Source organism: Lynx rufus, unplaced genomic scaffold (genome assembly GCF_022079265.1).
Source record: "Lynx rufus isolate CCGP_SWC_20201006 ecotype Redwood Valley unplaced genomic scaffold, mLynRuf1.p SCAF_16, whole genome shotgun sequence".
Lineage (NCBI taxonomy): Eukaryota > Metazoa > Chordata > Mammalia > Carnivora > Felidae > Lynx > Lynx rufus.
The window spans coordinates 3,494,016-3,509,292 of record NW_025814830.1 but is presented as its reverse complement, the minus strand read 5'-3'; the positions used below and the strand labels follow the sequence as shown (position 1 = coordinate 3,509,292).

General features: G+C 58.7%; 1 protein-coding gene and 1 long non-coding RNA gene across 2 annotated transcripts; one reads left to right on the top strand and one right to left on the bottom strand.

The window, feature by feature from the left end:
* The first annotated feature begins 6,604 nt into the window (after positions 1-6,604).
* On the top strand, positions 6,605-8,794 carry CLEC11A (C-type lectin domain containing 11A). The gene is made up of 4 exons (XM_047079298.1): positions 6,605-6,751; positions 6,981-7,170; positions 7,482-7,673; positions 8,104-8,794. Exons 1-4 carry the CDS (start codon positions 6,605-6,607, stop codon positions 8,547-8,549), a joined length of 975 nt encoding a protein of 324 aa, XP_046935254.1. The 3' UTR covers positions 8,550-8,794.
* A 4,030-nt stretch (positions 8,795-12,824) lies between these two features.
* Positions 12,825-14,079, bottom strand: LOC124510800 (uncharacterized). The gene is made up of 2 exons (XR_006961761.1): positions 13,769-14,079; positions 12,825-12,971 (listed from the first exon to the last, which is right to left on the bottom strand). It is a non-coding gene; the product is annotated as an uncharacterized LOC124510800 (long non-coding RNA).
* Positions 14,080-15,277: the final 1,198 nt, after the last annotated feature.

Genomic DNA, 15,277 nt, shown 5'->3' with positions numbered 1-15,277 from the left:
AGTGGTCTAGGGCAGCCGCCCCACATGCCCCAGGTCGGCAGGAAGGAGGCTGGACACACCCCCAGATACTCCAGCTGCCTCTGCTCACACACACGCCCATCGCTGCCATGCTTCCAGCGCGTCTCCTTCCCTGCCCTTGGCCCTGCTCGCAGCCCCCCACCCCTCCTGCGCCCCACTTTGCCGCTGACCCAGCATGGCAGTGTCCCAGAAACCGCGGAATCACCGCGGGAGCTACTGGCCCACTTTGGCAGGCCACGGAAAATGCAGCTAAAATTAGCTGAGGACAGACAGGTGGACGACCCACCGGCATCCTACCCTCCTGGCCCCAGCCTGGCCCCTCACCCGAGGCCCTCCCGTCCTCCTCCTCCTCCTCCTCCTCCTGGCCAGCTGGCGGAGGGGGCTGGGGAGAGGCTGAGATGTAGTAATGGGGGGACGGAGGTGCCGAGAGCCTGGGGCGACAGAAGTGGGAGCCGCGTGTTGCTTGGGAGTGGTGCCCGGCAGCGGGTGGAACCGGTGACTTCACCGAAGTGTGGCTGACAGCGTGTGCAGGGGACTGCTGGGAATCGGTGTCCCAGGGGAGCAGGGGTGCTAAGATGGGGGTGTCATGGGGCAGAGTATCATTCGTGGCGTGCCCCCAAGGGAGCCACGAGGGGTGGCCTAGGCAGGTTGTTGGGGACAACAGGAGACGGGGGTGGGTGGGTGGGGAGACTGGCCCGGGAGGGCTGTCTGGAGACCGTAGTGCGGTGGCCTGGGTCAGCTTAGGGTGGCTGCGGATAACCTGTGGGCACATTTGAGGATTGGCACTACAGGACAGGTGGCTGGACATTGCCCGGTACAGGTGGATCCACTCTGAGGGAGACTGGGGGTGGGGGTGGGGGGGCTGGGAGGGAGGCTAAGAAGTGGGGTGCCGGTCTGGGGGACTGGGGTGGGAGGTCATCTCCAGATCCCCACTGTTCTCTCCCGAGGTGGCCTTAGAAGCCTGGGTCCCAAATGGGGTCCGTCTCCCTCATCTCCGTGTCTCCCACCCCAGCACCGGAAACCAGAATGTCTGGTCTGGTCCCTCCCCCCCACACCAGGCCCAGCTCCCGCACCGTTGCCATGGAGATGGGAAGCAGTGGAGGGTACTGCTGACTTTGGGGGAGTGGGGATGGGCTGGGGGGGCTGGGGGCGGGAAGACAAAATGAGTGTTCGGGGAGGACAGTTCCAAGAGCTGTGGGTGAGCAAGCAGCCTAACCACCAGCCGGCCGACCCCTCCCCCATGAGTGGCCCGGCTGCGAAGCCCCCTCCCTCTCCAGGTACCCAGCGGAACTGCCCCACCTTGGCCTTGCGGAGCACCCCCTCCCTGCCAGGCCTCCTACCCGCCGGACTCCACCTCCCACCTCCGGGCCTGGAGCCCAATGCCACTCCCCCTCGGCTGACCCTGGCTGACCCCGGCTTCAACCGGGCACTAATGGGGTGGCCAGTGGGATGAGAGCAAAGCTGGCCCCGGCGGCCCCCCACGCCGTGCGGCTGCCCCCAACCCCCCAGACCGGCTCCGGCCCCTCCCCCTCAGGCCCGAGGGAGGGAGCGGGCACACTCCGCCGGGGCGGCATGAATCAAACGCTCCGCGGCTAAGAATAGCTGGCACGCAGCTGGTACTGAGACGGGCTGAGGAATCGGCGGGGGGGGGGGGGGTGGTGGAGAAGGGGAGAGAGGGGGTGCCCTGGAGGGTGCGGGGGGACAGGGGGCGGCTGGCGTGGCCGAGAGCGGGGCCCGGGAGAATGAATGGAGGCGGAGAGAGGCGGGGAAAGGCGGGGAGAGGAGCCGGGGCTGGGGCCGAGAAACTGGTGGGGGAGAGCCCTGGGCCGGGGAGAGGGGGCGGGGGCACCCGGGAGCGGGACTCGGAGGCGGGAGCCGAGGGGGCGCGCCGGCCGGTGGAGAAGGGAGCGGAGACGGGTGGGGATGAGGGGGGAGCTTGGAAGGGGGTGGGAAGGGATCGGAGGAGCCTAGAAGGTGAAGCCCGAGCTAGAGGGGGTCGAAGGGGGCGGAGGAGGCCAAGGCCCAGACCCTCGACGGAGGGGCGGGGGACCAGGGTGACCTGGGGGAGGGGCCTCGCGCGGTGGGTCTACGGAAGGGGTCTAGGGGCCCCGGTAGGCCGGGGTGGGCGAGGCGGGGGAGTGGCCGGGCAGGGCCAGGAGGTGGGTACCGCGACCGAGCCCTTGGCCTGGGAGCGCGGGGAAGCGGGTTTGGGCTGGGGCGGGGGGGGGGGGGGTGTCTGCTGGCGGGGGCTGGGGGGCGCATCCTCCTAAGTCTGCTATCTGGGACGGGGCACCGGGGACCTGGGCGTAACCCAATTTGGCGTCGCCCGGGGCAACGCTCCCCACCTTCCCCCCACCCCTCACCGCACACCCGGGCCCGGAGCCCGGCGCCCGGCCAAGGACGTCCGGGGCGCCCCCGCCCCCTCCCGCGGCCCCGGCCCCGGCCCCGCAGCTCCCCCCAAAACCCCGGGTTCTCGACCCCCTTACCTGCCTGGCGGGGCTGCTGAGTCCCGGTCGGCGGCGCCCGCGGCCCCTCCCCCCTCCCCCCACCCCCCACCCCCCCGGAGACGGGGGACCCTCAGGCCATGCCCCACCGCCCCGGAGGGCGAGCGGGCCGGGGAGGGGGCGGGCGGGGGCCGGGGGGGAGGGCGGGGGGGCCGAGGACCTCACCCCCCCCGCGGGCCGGGCCTGGCCATCCGCAGAGCGCCCCCCCTTCTGCCGCGGCCGCCGCGCCCCTCGGAGCTAGCCCGCCCCCGGCTCGGTCCGGCCGGCTCCGGGCGCCGCGTCTCCGCCTGTTCTTCCTCCTCCTCTTCCTCAGGCCGCCGCCGCCGCCGCCCGCTCCGCGCCTCCTCTGCCTCCCTTCTCGCTCTCTCGCTCTCACCGTCTCTCCCTCACCCTGTCTCTCTCTCTCCCTCCCTCCCTCTCTCCTTCCCTCCCCTCCCTCCGCCCTCTCCCCTCCCTCCGGAGCCGGTGGAGGAGACATCGCCCCTCCCCGCGCCCCCAAACCTCGCCCATCCCCCCCCTCGCCGGCTCCACCCCCTCCCCCTGCCCTCCCCCACCACTCCCCGTCGCCACCGGCTAGCCCAAGCCGGCTCTACCCCTGCTTGCCCCCCTACCCGGACCTTGCGGCCCCGCCCCCCTAAGGGTTCGCTCCACACACACACCCCAGGACCGCCCCTTCCCAGAGCGTCTCCCACCCCCTCTACACACAGTAGGGCGCGATAAATAATTGTTGCTAGACTCTGCTCCTCCGGATTGGATGGTGAGAGCTATAGATTCGCGTCCTGTCCCTCCAAACACACACACACACACACACACACACACACACACACACACACACCACGCACACACAAACATCTTCCCCCAAGGCACAGGTGCATAGAGTCACTAGCTGGCCCTGCACGTGCAGACGTTACCCATGCACACACTGTCCAGGGCGTGCATGACCTAACCTCCCTGTGGGCACGTCACCACAAACACACCGCACTACAACACGTACATGTCACACGCGCATGCCAGAGCACACATGCCGCACAGCATTTACCCACCCCTCCCCCAACAAGGGCACGCACCCAGGTGTGCATGCTCAGATCTCCAGCTCACACGAAACCCAGAAACGGAGACGCACAACCACGTGTGCCTGCGGCTCCACCACACTCACCCACCTCCGAATTCATCACACAGGTGTGCACACACCCATTTGGATGCACAACACCGTGCCCTGCCTCCCCTCCATGGTTATTGCTGACGTTTCTCGAGCACTTCCTGTGTGCCAGTCTCTGCTCTGGATTTACACATCAACTTCTCACACCAATCCTACGGGCTATGCCCTTTGACCATCCCCGTTCTCAGAGGGGGAAACTGGGGCACAGAGAGGCAAAGTCGCTTGGCGCCCAAGGTCACCCAGCTACAAAGAGGTGGCAGCGAGGATCAGGGACAGGTAGGCTGGTTCGGTCTTTATGCCACTGTTGTTCACCACTAGGCACGCCACGGTTGTGTATTCGCCTTCATTATACACAGACATGCCCAGAGTCTCCTTGCAGCTCAGGTCTCTGGTGCCTGGGACATACCACAGACACAGGGCAGGTCCCTTAGGGTGAGAGTGTCCCCATAGCCCAGGCTCCCACCCTTCTTCCAGCTCCGCCAGGGCTGCCAGCTGGGGCTCAGACACCTGCAGAGGGTGGTTCTAAGAAGCCTCTGGATGCACCTCCAGCTGTGGGCTCCAGGGAACCAGGGTAGGAGCCAGCCCAGCCCCAGGAGGCCCCGCTCTGGATGCACACCCACCAGCCCAGGTGGTGAGCATCTGGGCCCAGGGAGAGAACAGCTGCCCGCGTTGGCAGCAGCAGCGAGAGAGGCTGTGTACCCCTGTACGGTTTACAAAGCCTTTCCTGGCTTGTGCATTATCTCTCGAGGCCTTTAGCTCCGAGTGAGGGCTCCCCAGGCCCCTAATGGGCACCCGAGAGGCCCAGGCTCTGAGGTGGCGAGCAGCCTGCCCGATGTCGCACTGCCCTCTGCTTTCTTGGATTTCTTGGATTTCCCAGGCCCCTCCTGGGGCTCCCAGCAGCTGAGGGCAGATGCGCGGCCCTTGCGTAGAGCCAGAAGCCTTGGCTAGCAGCTGCCATGCCGGTGACCTCCAGCAGGTTGCCCCATCCCTTCTCGGAGCCTCAGTTTCCTCCCTTGACGAGCGGGCCCTGCCATCCCTGGCTGGTGAGCTCCACGTTCTCGCTGGCACAACAAGCCAGGCCCAGGCTGGGAAAGCCCTGAATGACTCACAGGTCTGGCACAGAGTGGGCACGGCATGGCCTCCTGTTTCCCGTGCCTCTCCAGCTTCTCTCCCACTGCCCCCATCACCACCCTGGCTATCACCCCTCAGTGCCCCCGTGCACCTGCCTCAGGGAACTCGGGGTGCCCCCAAAACACAGCGGTCAAGCCTTCAGTCTTCTGGCTAACCCGCTGCCCTGCCAGGAACGGCTTTTTCCGTCCTCGCTAAGCAGACTGATTGAGCACCTACTATGTGCTAGCTCCAGGGATACAGCAACGAATACGTACCTACACTGCCTTTGTTGGCAGGAGACAGGCAGCAGACAAGAAAACAAACAACAGGAGCCGGTCTTGATTATACCAAGAAGATGAAAAATGGGGTGTTAATTTGTGGAAGTGCAGCTTCTTGAGATAGGATAGTCGGGGAAGGCCTCAGACGAGCTGAGACCTCAGCAGGGAGAAGGAGCTGGGAGAGAACATGAGAGCGTCTAGAAGGAAAAGGCCAGTGTAAAAGCTCTGAGGGAGGAAGGAGCTTGGCATTCAGGAGATAGGGAAGAGACCAGTGTGGCTGGATCCCCTAGGGGGCCCGGGGGAGTGGGGTGATGAGCTTACAGAGGTGTAAAGGGCCCATCCTTCCCAGCACCACCCCCCCCCCCCCCACACACACACAAGGCTGGGCAGGCCAGGCTCTTGCAGAGGACCGGGTTTGGCTTCCCTCCTGCATATGATGGGAAGCTGGGGGAGCAGGGGAGTGGGGAGTGACGTGATCTGATTTACGGTTTGGAAGCATGGCTCTGGCTGCGGCAAGCGGCGTGGATTGGAGGGGCTCGGGAGAAGGGAGGTGGAGAGTCAGGAGGAGGCCACTGCAGCGGTCCAGGCGGGAGAAGAGGCACTGGGCTGAATGCTCAGAGCTCCAGCGCCCAGCCTGCGTCTGTCTACTCCACCTCCTGGAGAAAGCTTCCTTCACCACCCCCACCCCCACCCTTCCGCCTCCCTTCTGCCCCAACCCCCCCCCCCACCTTGTGGGATGGTCTGCACGTCTGGGAGCAGCTGGAGTCCCCAGCATCGCCCCACCCCGGGCCTGGCCTGCAGGACGCTTCCAGGAAAGTACAGCAAACGAATCCCAAAGCCCCACCCACTAGAGTTGCATACACAGCCTGCATACATGCACGCTCTTCACCTGTGTCCCCGCAGACAGGCACACACATTCATTTTCAGGTTGGGGCAAGGGCGCCCGGCCAGAATGGGAGATCTGAGGGCAGGAGGCGCCCTAGAGCCCGAGAACTGTGGGAAAGTCTCCTCTGGCAGAGTGTGTGGGCAATGGTGGCCACAGAGTAATAAAAACCTTATGGAGACCCTGCAGTCTCCTTGCTCCCGAGGAGTGGCCAGGGGGAGGAGTGGGGAGCAGGGCCAAGCCCCAACAACCCCCCGAGGGGGTTCCTCGGCAGAGGCTGTGTCCCCAGGATCCCTTGGAGAGCCGGCTCTATTCTCTTCTGGCCATCTGAGCTTTTGGCCATGGTGGAAGGAAAGAGCAGGGCGGAAGTGAGCTCGGGAAAGTGGGAAGAGGGGGGTATGTGGAGAGACCCAAGGCGGGATCCAGGCTTTGGAACGTTGGAGGTTTCCGGCCACAGAGGCAGGGCCTCGGGGGAGCCAAGAGAGGCGGGGAGAGACACACACAGAGGAGCAGAGACCAACGGACAGAAGAACAGACAAGAGCTGGGAGAGGGACCAGGGACTAGTGGTCTGCACACACTCCAGTCCCAAGAGACACCCCCCCTCCCCAGAGACAACCCTTTGCGGCCTTGGGTGCTGCGGAGCCCAGCCTGATGCAGGCAGCCTGGCTGCTCGGGGCCCTGGTGGTCCCTCAGCTCCTGGGCATCAGCCATGGGGCTCGGGGAGCCGACAGGGAGTGGGAGGGGGGCTGGGGAGGCGCCCAGGAGGAGGAGCGGGAGAGGGAGGCCCTGATGCTGAAGGTGAGTTGCTTAGGACTCTGCCGGGGAACTGTGGGTGTGGGAGGGAGTGTATTCCAGGGTGAGGGAAATGGGCCAGGGAGAGAGATGGGGCAGGCTCAGAGGATGGGGATGATGGGTTCAGACAAGGGACTCGGGGGCAGAGAGCCAGCTTACTGCTGCAAAGGGGTGGCTGGAGTGTGTGGGCAGTGAGAATAGAGCTGGGCTCCTAACCATCCCTCCCCTGCCTCAGCATTTGCAGGAGGCCCTGGGGCTGCCCGCTGGGAGGGGGGACGAAAATCCTGAGGGAACCCCAGAAGGCAAAGGGACCTGGGGCACCGAGGAGGACGGTCAGGGGGAGGAGGAGGAGGAGGAAACAACGACAAACCCCACCACAGGCCCTAGCCCCTCTCCCACCCCTGAGGACACCGTCACGTATATCCGTGAGTAATCATTAGCTCCATCCTGCCCCCAGGCCTCCGTGGTCATTTTCTCAAAAATGAACGGTCCTTTCAAGGCCCGGCACCTTTCAATTGCCCACCACCCCGCCGGTGCCCGTCCCCCCACGTCCCTGGGAGTTCCGGGTGTCCAGCCTTGCCTCCCAAGAGCCCAGGCCCACCGGCCCCTACATTCCAGGAATCCCGAGTACCCCCTACCCCAACTCTGTCCCCTGAAGCCCTAGTTCCCCCTGGTCCTTTGGTCCCTCAGCTCCGCCCCTCGGGCCCCGTCCAGCGTGTGCCCTGTCTGTCCGCAGTGGGCCGCCTGGCCGGCCTGGACGCAGGCCTGCACCAGCTGCACGTCCGTCTGCACGCGTTGGACACCCGCATGGTCGAGTTGACTAGGGGGCTGCGGCAGCTGCGGGAGGCGGCGGGCGACACCCGCGACGCCGTGCAAGCCCTGCAGGAGGCGCAGAGCCGCGCGGAGCGCGAGCATGGCCGCTTAGAGGGTGAGTCCGCACCGTGCGGGGCGGGGAAAGTGGGACGATGCGGGTCAAGTGGAGGACTGGTGGGAGGAGGGGGCCCGGAAACGTCTGAGGAGACGTGAGGACCTAAGGTATCCGGGGCGAGCGGGTTCCTAGAGACTGGGAGGTCACTTGTTGGCTTCTGCGGAGCAGCGGGGAGAGCGAATGCGGAGAGCTGGCGCGCAGAGGGGGAGGTACGCTCCTTACCGCGCGGTGAAGCGTACCCGTCTCGGGCCGCGCCACGCCCCCTACAGACAGATTCCAAAAGTCTGGCCCCACCCCCAGCCGTCCTAACTCTCCGCCTCCTTACTCCCCGCGGTTCTGACCCCGCCTCCTCCCGGCCCGGCCCCCGAGGCTCTAACCCCGCCTTCTCCCCGCCTCCGGAGCCCCTGACCCCGCCCCGTTCCCCCCTCAGGCTGCCTAAAGGGGCTGCGCCTCGGCCACAAGTGCTTCCTGCTCTCGCGCGACTTCGAGGCGCAGGCGGCGGCGCAGGCGCGCTGCGCGGCGCGGGGCGGGAGCCTGGCACAGCCGGCAGATCGCCAGCAGATGGAAGCGCTCACCCGCTACTTGCGCGCGACGCTTGCTCCCTACAACTGGCCGGTGTGGCTGGGCGTGCACGACCGGCGCGCCGAGGGACTCTACCTCTTCGAGAACGGCCAGCGCGTGTCCTTCTTCGCCTGGCACCGCGCGCCCAGTCCGGAGCCCGGCGCCGGGCCCAGCACCGCGCCGCACCCGCTCAGCCCCAACCAGCCCAACGGCGGCACGCTCGAGAACTGCGTGGCGCAGGCCTCGGATGACGGCTCCTGGTGGGACCACGACTGCGAACGCCGCCTCTACTACGTCTGCGAGTACCCCTTCTAGCGGGGCCGGTCCTCGCCTCTCCGGCCCATCCCACCACTCGCCCTTTGGCTGGGCCGTTCATCCTTCTAAAACGCCCTTCCCTCCCTCTCTCCCTGCCCGTGGATGGAAGCGTGTTCCCCCTGGCTGGGCGATCCCGGGGGGCCTTCCGCGGGGCCGAGAGCCCTGACTTTCCTGTGTCTTTTTTGGGGAGCGGCGGGCACCAGGCTAAGTCCGGCGCCAATAAAAACGTGTGGAATCTGACTTGAGCGGGCAGTGGAGGCACTTTTGGTCTTTAGCTCGTCAAGGGGCAAGCTTGGCAGGGCACGACCCTGGCCTTTGGATGCCTGTCCCGTTCTGCCTTTACAGGTATTATTTGATCCCCAGAACCAGAATGATGGAGAACACATGTACATATGTGCGCACATCATCCGCTCCTGCACACGCAGCTGATGCCTCCACCCCCATCGGGTCCCACTCACAGCCTTTGGGACAACAGGGCCTGTCAATCATTGTCCAGGCCTTGGCCTTGGCCTTGGTCAAAGAGAGCTGGGAAATACAAAGGAGCTAAAGGTTCTGATGAGTCCTGCAGGAAAGAGCCCATTTAATTTTGTTTCAATAGTGTATCTCAAACTTGTTCCACCAGATGGAAGGTTCCTTAGCATCCTGTACTGTCAGGCCCTGCCCCACTCCCTGCCCCTTCCCCCAGCCCCAGGGGCAAGTGTTTAGAGGCAAACTTAGGAACCTATGCAGCCTGGAAACTGAGGCTCCCTCCCAGTGTTTCCTTGCCTACTCCCTGCCTATGTGGCCATAAGCCAGTCTCTAATCTCTGAGCCTCAGTTTCCTCACCCATTGAACATGGGTACAATCATCTCTACCTTGTATTAGCCCTTGGGAAGTTCAGGTGAGCCCAGGAAAGTGAGCATTTGAAAAATGGTTGAATGTGCGTCACGTGCTCCCTTTGCCTTCCCCCCCCCCTCCTTTTCATACCTTTGTTCCCGGAGTCAGAACACTCAGGAGTGGGCCAGCTTGGGCATTGGCATTGAGGACAGCACTCTTTGAAGGCAGAGCCCTTGTTTTGGAGCCCCCCAGTGTCTTTCCCCCAACGCTGGCAACATGGTCCTGACCCCGACATCATCATGGAGCCCAGGAACTGAACTGTGACGCTGTTTGTCCTTCTGCCCTTCCCTCTCCTTCGGCCGTGGTACCACCAGCCTAAAATGTCACCATTGGATCCACCAGTGGGAGGAATGAGCCACCCCGGTCATTTCTCAGCCCCACAGCCCCTGTAGGAGTAACAGAATGGAGGGTGGTAGCAAGCTTGGGGGAAGGAGGCCCTGGTCAGGAAGGCTTCCATCAGAGGACCAAAAACGTTGCTCAGGATTCTTACCCTGGTGAACTTGTTTACTGGGGTCGGGGAGGGGTGGCAGGATGTCTTCTAGGCAACCAGAGGGCACATTAGGCAGACATTGATGGGTATCTGCTGTTGCCTGGAAGGGGGCCACTATTACAGACCTCATAACATTCTGGAAAGTAAGTGGGTGGGACAGATCAATGGTTACCTGTCTGGATTCTGGAACCCTATATCTCAGGTTCTAACCCTATTTGGGTACTTACCTACCGGGCAACTAAAGGGAGACACAACCTCGCTGTGCCTCGGTGTCCCCATCTGTACTTGGGGGGTAATAATATCTACCTCCTAAAATAGTGCTGAACACAAAGGTGTCCTTGCAACATCAGATCTGACTCACATGGCAATTTGAACCTCACCTTCACCTCTGCATCCTCTCTCTGGACACTGTTTTTGCATATGTACAGGTTCTTTGAAGAACTGGCTAATGTATCACCCTGAACAACCTGCTTCCCCCTTCCCCCAGGGTTAGGTGCCCCTTGTGATATTCCATAACCGCTGAGTTCTCTTCTGACCCAAGCCCTGATTAGCCAGACCGGGGAGTCTCGCTGGTCAGAGCTGGGTGTGACCAACTCTGTGCCCCCAGCGTCCCCTGGCACAGGGAAGCCCTTTGCAGGAAGGGCAATGTCCCTGTGGAGCCATGTTGGGGACCCTGAGACGAATCCAATCTCCGCTTCTCTTCCCAGCCTTCCCCAGGCCAGGTCAGGAGCCTCCCCTGGGCTCCCACAGAGTCTGGGGCTTTCCTCATCACACCGTGCATTACTCTCTGTGCCACTGTCTCGTCGCTGTAGTACTAAGCCCAGGGACGTAGTCTTGTGCGCCCACACAGAGGTCAAAGGTGGAGGGCATTTTGCAAGGACTGTTTAAGCACCAGATCAGCTCGCCTGTACGCTGCATTCTGGGCTGATTCCTGACTCAGGTCTGTTTATGGGAACCTTGCCCTCCCCCGCCCACCTCTGCAGAGAAGCCCTCCCAGGCCTGCCAAGGGGCCAGCGTTTGCCAGTGCCCCGTCCCTGGCTCTCTGCGGAGCACCTGCGGTTTGAGAGCTCAGAGCCGCGGACCAGAGAAGGCCTCAGCAGCTGCCTGGGATCGATGCGTGAAGAGATTCCGGGGAAGTGGCGGAGGAAGGGCTCACGGCCTGGGATGACCCAACCGGTGGAAGAAGAAGCGGGTCGATCACCGGTTTGCTAAGACTACAAATCCCAGGAGGCCGAGCGGCAGGCCCTCTACCTTCTCCTCAGAACCACGTTTCCCAGCAGCCACCGGGAACCCCCTGCCAGTCCTCTCGAAAGCCCCGCCCCTTCCTCCCACGTGAGGCTCGCTTATATTTCCCAGAAAGCAGGACGACCACGCCCTTCGCAAGAAGGTCAGAGCTTGGCAGTCTTGGATCAGAGCCGACACCCCCTTCTCCCCACCCTCCGGGCCTCGCCCCAAGGTGTTTTGGGAAATGTAGTCCCCCACATCAAAAGGAAGAAAAACCCGAAGCCACAGTCTGACATTCACTGAGGCTTAGACTGTAACCAGTGCTCAGATCGGTCCAAGAGTTTTTAAAAACACTGCTGAATCTCCACGGATAATTGGAAATTGATAAGAAGCATTTTTTTAAAACACAAGTGCATAGAAAGTATCAGAATGCATAGAAAATGGTAAGAAATAGTTCTCAAAATTTGAGTGTCTTGACTATGTACTACTGAATTACAATATAAAATACAATATAAAAATGCTTCCTTGGCCTGGAAAAAAATTGCTAAATACTGGTCCATACTAATTTAGTGTCTCCAAAAACAGGAAAAAACAAAACAAAACAAAACACCAAAACCCACCCTTTTTATTAAGAAATACTCTCTAGCTTACAGATAACCTGCACAAATACAAATAGTATTTACCCAGATTTCTCTACTGTTAACAGTTTCCTCCATTGCTTTGGCTTTATCAGTATTTATCTACGTATCCATCCATGCATTCATCACCCACCCATCCTAACCCAATTACCAGGAACAAATCAAAGTCAGGTTTACTGACCTATTGCAGGGAAGGCCACATCCCACAGGAGAAGCTCTGATCAACTTATTGGATCCGGGGGAAGAGAAGACTTCGGGTGAAATTTAAGTGGAACTGTGTTTGCTTCAGAGCAAAGCAGGGATGTGTATAAATGAGTCAACAGTTATGGACTGCAAAGTGGACTAAGGATCTTGTTTCCTTGGAAACTACAAAGTTATATACGTGGCATGCTATGTCCAGAAACTCTATATAAAGCTCTACATCAGGGCTGGAAATTGGGGCTTCTTGTCTCTGTCAAAGTGACTTAGATCTTCCAGGAAGAATAAGATAAGTTTCCTCTTTCTGGATATACTTTCTAATTTTTTTTAATGTTTATTTAATTTTGAGAGACGGGGGCGGGGAGGGGGAGGAGCAGAGAGAGAGGGAGACACAGCATCTGAAGCAGGCTCCAGGCTCTGAGCTGTCAGCAAAGCCTGACATGGGCCTCGAACTCACGAACTATGAGATCATGACCTGACCTGAGGTCAGATGCTTAACCGACTGAGTCACCCAGTTGCCCCAGTCCTTCTGGATATACTTTCAAACAGCAAAGTTACTAAAAGCCTATGATTTTAAAGAACTTTCTCAGGGAGTAAGACAGCAGAGTCGCTCACAAAGCTGCAGCCTATCTCTGGGAGAAATGCTTCCTGTTAACTTTGCAGCTGGCCTTATCTGTATGTACAGATAGATGGCGGACAGAGTTCTACAGTCCTCACTAGTTTTTGTTCTGAAGCATTTAAGTGTTAGTTACGCACATCGTTGCCCTTTACCCCTGATTACTTTGATGTGTATGTCCTTAGTGATGCTCTCTTACTTATCCACAGTAATCAACCTCAAGAGATGTAACATTTACTTAATACTTTTAATCTAATCTCCTTGTGATATTTCCATCTCATCAGTTGGTCCAAATGCTGACTTTCATAGCACTTTCCCCTTATGGTTCAGGATCCAGTCTGGGGTCAGGTACTGCATTTTGTTGTCACGTATCCTTGAATCTGGAACATTTCCATATTTATGATATTGACATTTTGGAAAAACAACCCCCACCATTTTTTTTTTTTTTTTTTTAAACAGAAGTTCCTCGCTTGAGTTTGCCTGATGTTCCCTTATGATGATTAGATTCAGGTCTGGGTTGCCTGGCTGACTCAGTCAGTGGACTGTGCAACTCTTGATCTTGGGGTTGTGTGAGCCCCACATTCGGTGTAGAGATTACTTAAAATTAAAGGAAAAAAATCTTAAAAAATATTCAGGTTATACATTCTCCACCAGAATATATGAGGTGAGGTGTGTCCATTTTAGGGTCCATTGCAGAAAGCATGCAGAGCATAGAATAACTTATATTATTATTATTATTATGTAATGTTTATTTATTTTTGAGAGAATAAGAGAGAGAGAGAGAGACAGAGAGAGAGAGAGCTCGAAGAAGGAGGGGCAGAGAGAGAGGGAGACCCAGAATCCAAAATATGCTCCAGGCTCTGAGCTGTCAGCAGAAAGCCCATTGCAGGGCTCAAGCTCATGAAAACCATGAGACCATGACCTGGGCTGAAACCAAGAATCAGACGCTTATCCGACTGAACCAACCAGGTGTCCCTAGATTTTTTTTTTAATTTTTTAAATGTTTATTTATTTTTGAGAGATAGAGACACAGAGCGCAAGCGGGGGAGGGGCAGAGAGAGAGGGAGACACAGAATCCAAGCAAGCTCCAGGCTCTGAGCCATCAGCACAGAGCCCCATGCAGGGCTCGAATTCACAAAACGTGAGATCATGACCTGAGCTGAATTCGGATGCTTACCGGACTGAGTCATCCAGACGCCCTAGAATGACTTCTTCTAAGTCATGTTTCTGGCCTCAGTGGTTCACTTGGAACACGACTGCCTCCTGGCTTCTACAGGCTTGTCTGTGGTAGCCCCATGTCTTCTTTCATTCCTTTGAACAACCTCTTCTCTCTTCCAGCCCCAAGCTACCACCTCTTCCTAAAATGCAGCAAAGTGCTTCTTTTCAAAGCATAGGGGGTTGTCTGAGCCAGGCCAGTTGGCTGTGTGAGCTCGGGTTTTGGAAATTCCTGCAGGAGGCAAGTAACCTTGCCTTCTCCTTGTCTGTTAACACCGATTCCAAACACAACTGGACCTGGGGGTCTGACCCTGAGCAGTGATAGCTCCTGGCAGCCTTCCGGGCAGGAAGCCTTAACTGGGGTGGTTTTGGAAGATAGAGGAGGCAGGAAGTGGAACACCAGCTCTGCCTTAAAAATAATCTTTTGGGGGCGCCTGGGTGGCTCAGTCGGTTGGGCGTCCGACTTCGGCTCAGGTCACGATCTTGCGGTCCATGAGTTCGAGCCCCACGTTGGGCTCTGTGCTGACTGCTCAGAGCCTGGAGCCTGTTTGAGATTCTGGGTCTCCCTCTCTTTCTGACACTCCCCCATTCATGCTCTGTCTCTCTCTGTCTCAAAAATAAATAAACGTTAAAAAAAAAATCTTTTGGTGGGGGTGGGGGGGTGGGTGGCCTGGATGGCTCAGTCAGTTGAGCATCTGACTCTTGATTTCTGCTCCGGTCATGATCTCATGTTGGTAGGATCGAGCCCGGAGTCAGGCTCCGAGCTGAGCATGGAGCCTGCTTAGGATTCTCTCTCTCCCTCTCCCTTTGCCCCTCTCCCCCACTTTCTCTCCCTCTCTCTCTAAAATAAAATAAAATAAAATAAATTAGGGATTCCTGGGTGACTCAGTCAGTTAGGTGGCCGACTTCAGTTCAGGTCACAATCTCATGGCTCTTGAGCTCAAGCCCCACCTTGAGCCCTGGCCTGACAGCCTGGAACCTACTTGGGATTCTGTCTGTCTCTGTCTCTCTGTCTTTCTCTGCCCCTCCCCAACTTATGCTTCTTTCTCTCAAAATAAATAAACATTTTTTAAAAAAGTCTTTCTTTTTCTAGGAGCAATTTTAGGTTGACAGGAAGTTGAGAGGAAGGTATACAGAGATTTCCCATATGCCCCTCCCCGCCCCCACCGTAGTCTCCTCCATCATCACCACCCCCACTAAGTAGTATATTTGCTATAATTGATGAACCTACATTGACACATCATTACCCCTCAAAGTTTTCCTTAAGGTTCACTCTTGGTATTGTACATTCTATGGGTTTGGACAAATGTATAAGGACATATCTTCACCATCATAGTATCATACAGTACTTTTGGGGAGTCACTTAAGAAATCCTTCCCTGCCCCCAGAGGTGAAGGACATTCTCTTGCGTTCTTAACATTTTCTCTCCCACATTAAAGTCTCCAATTCATCTGAAGTTGAGTTTTGTGAG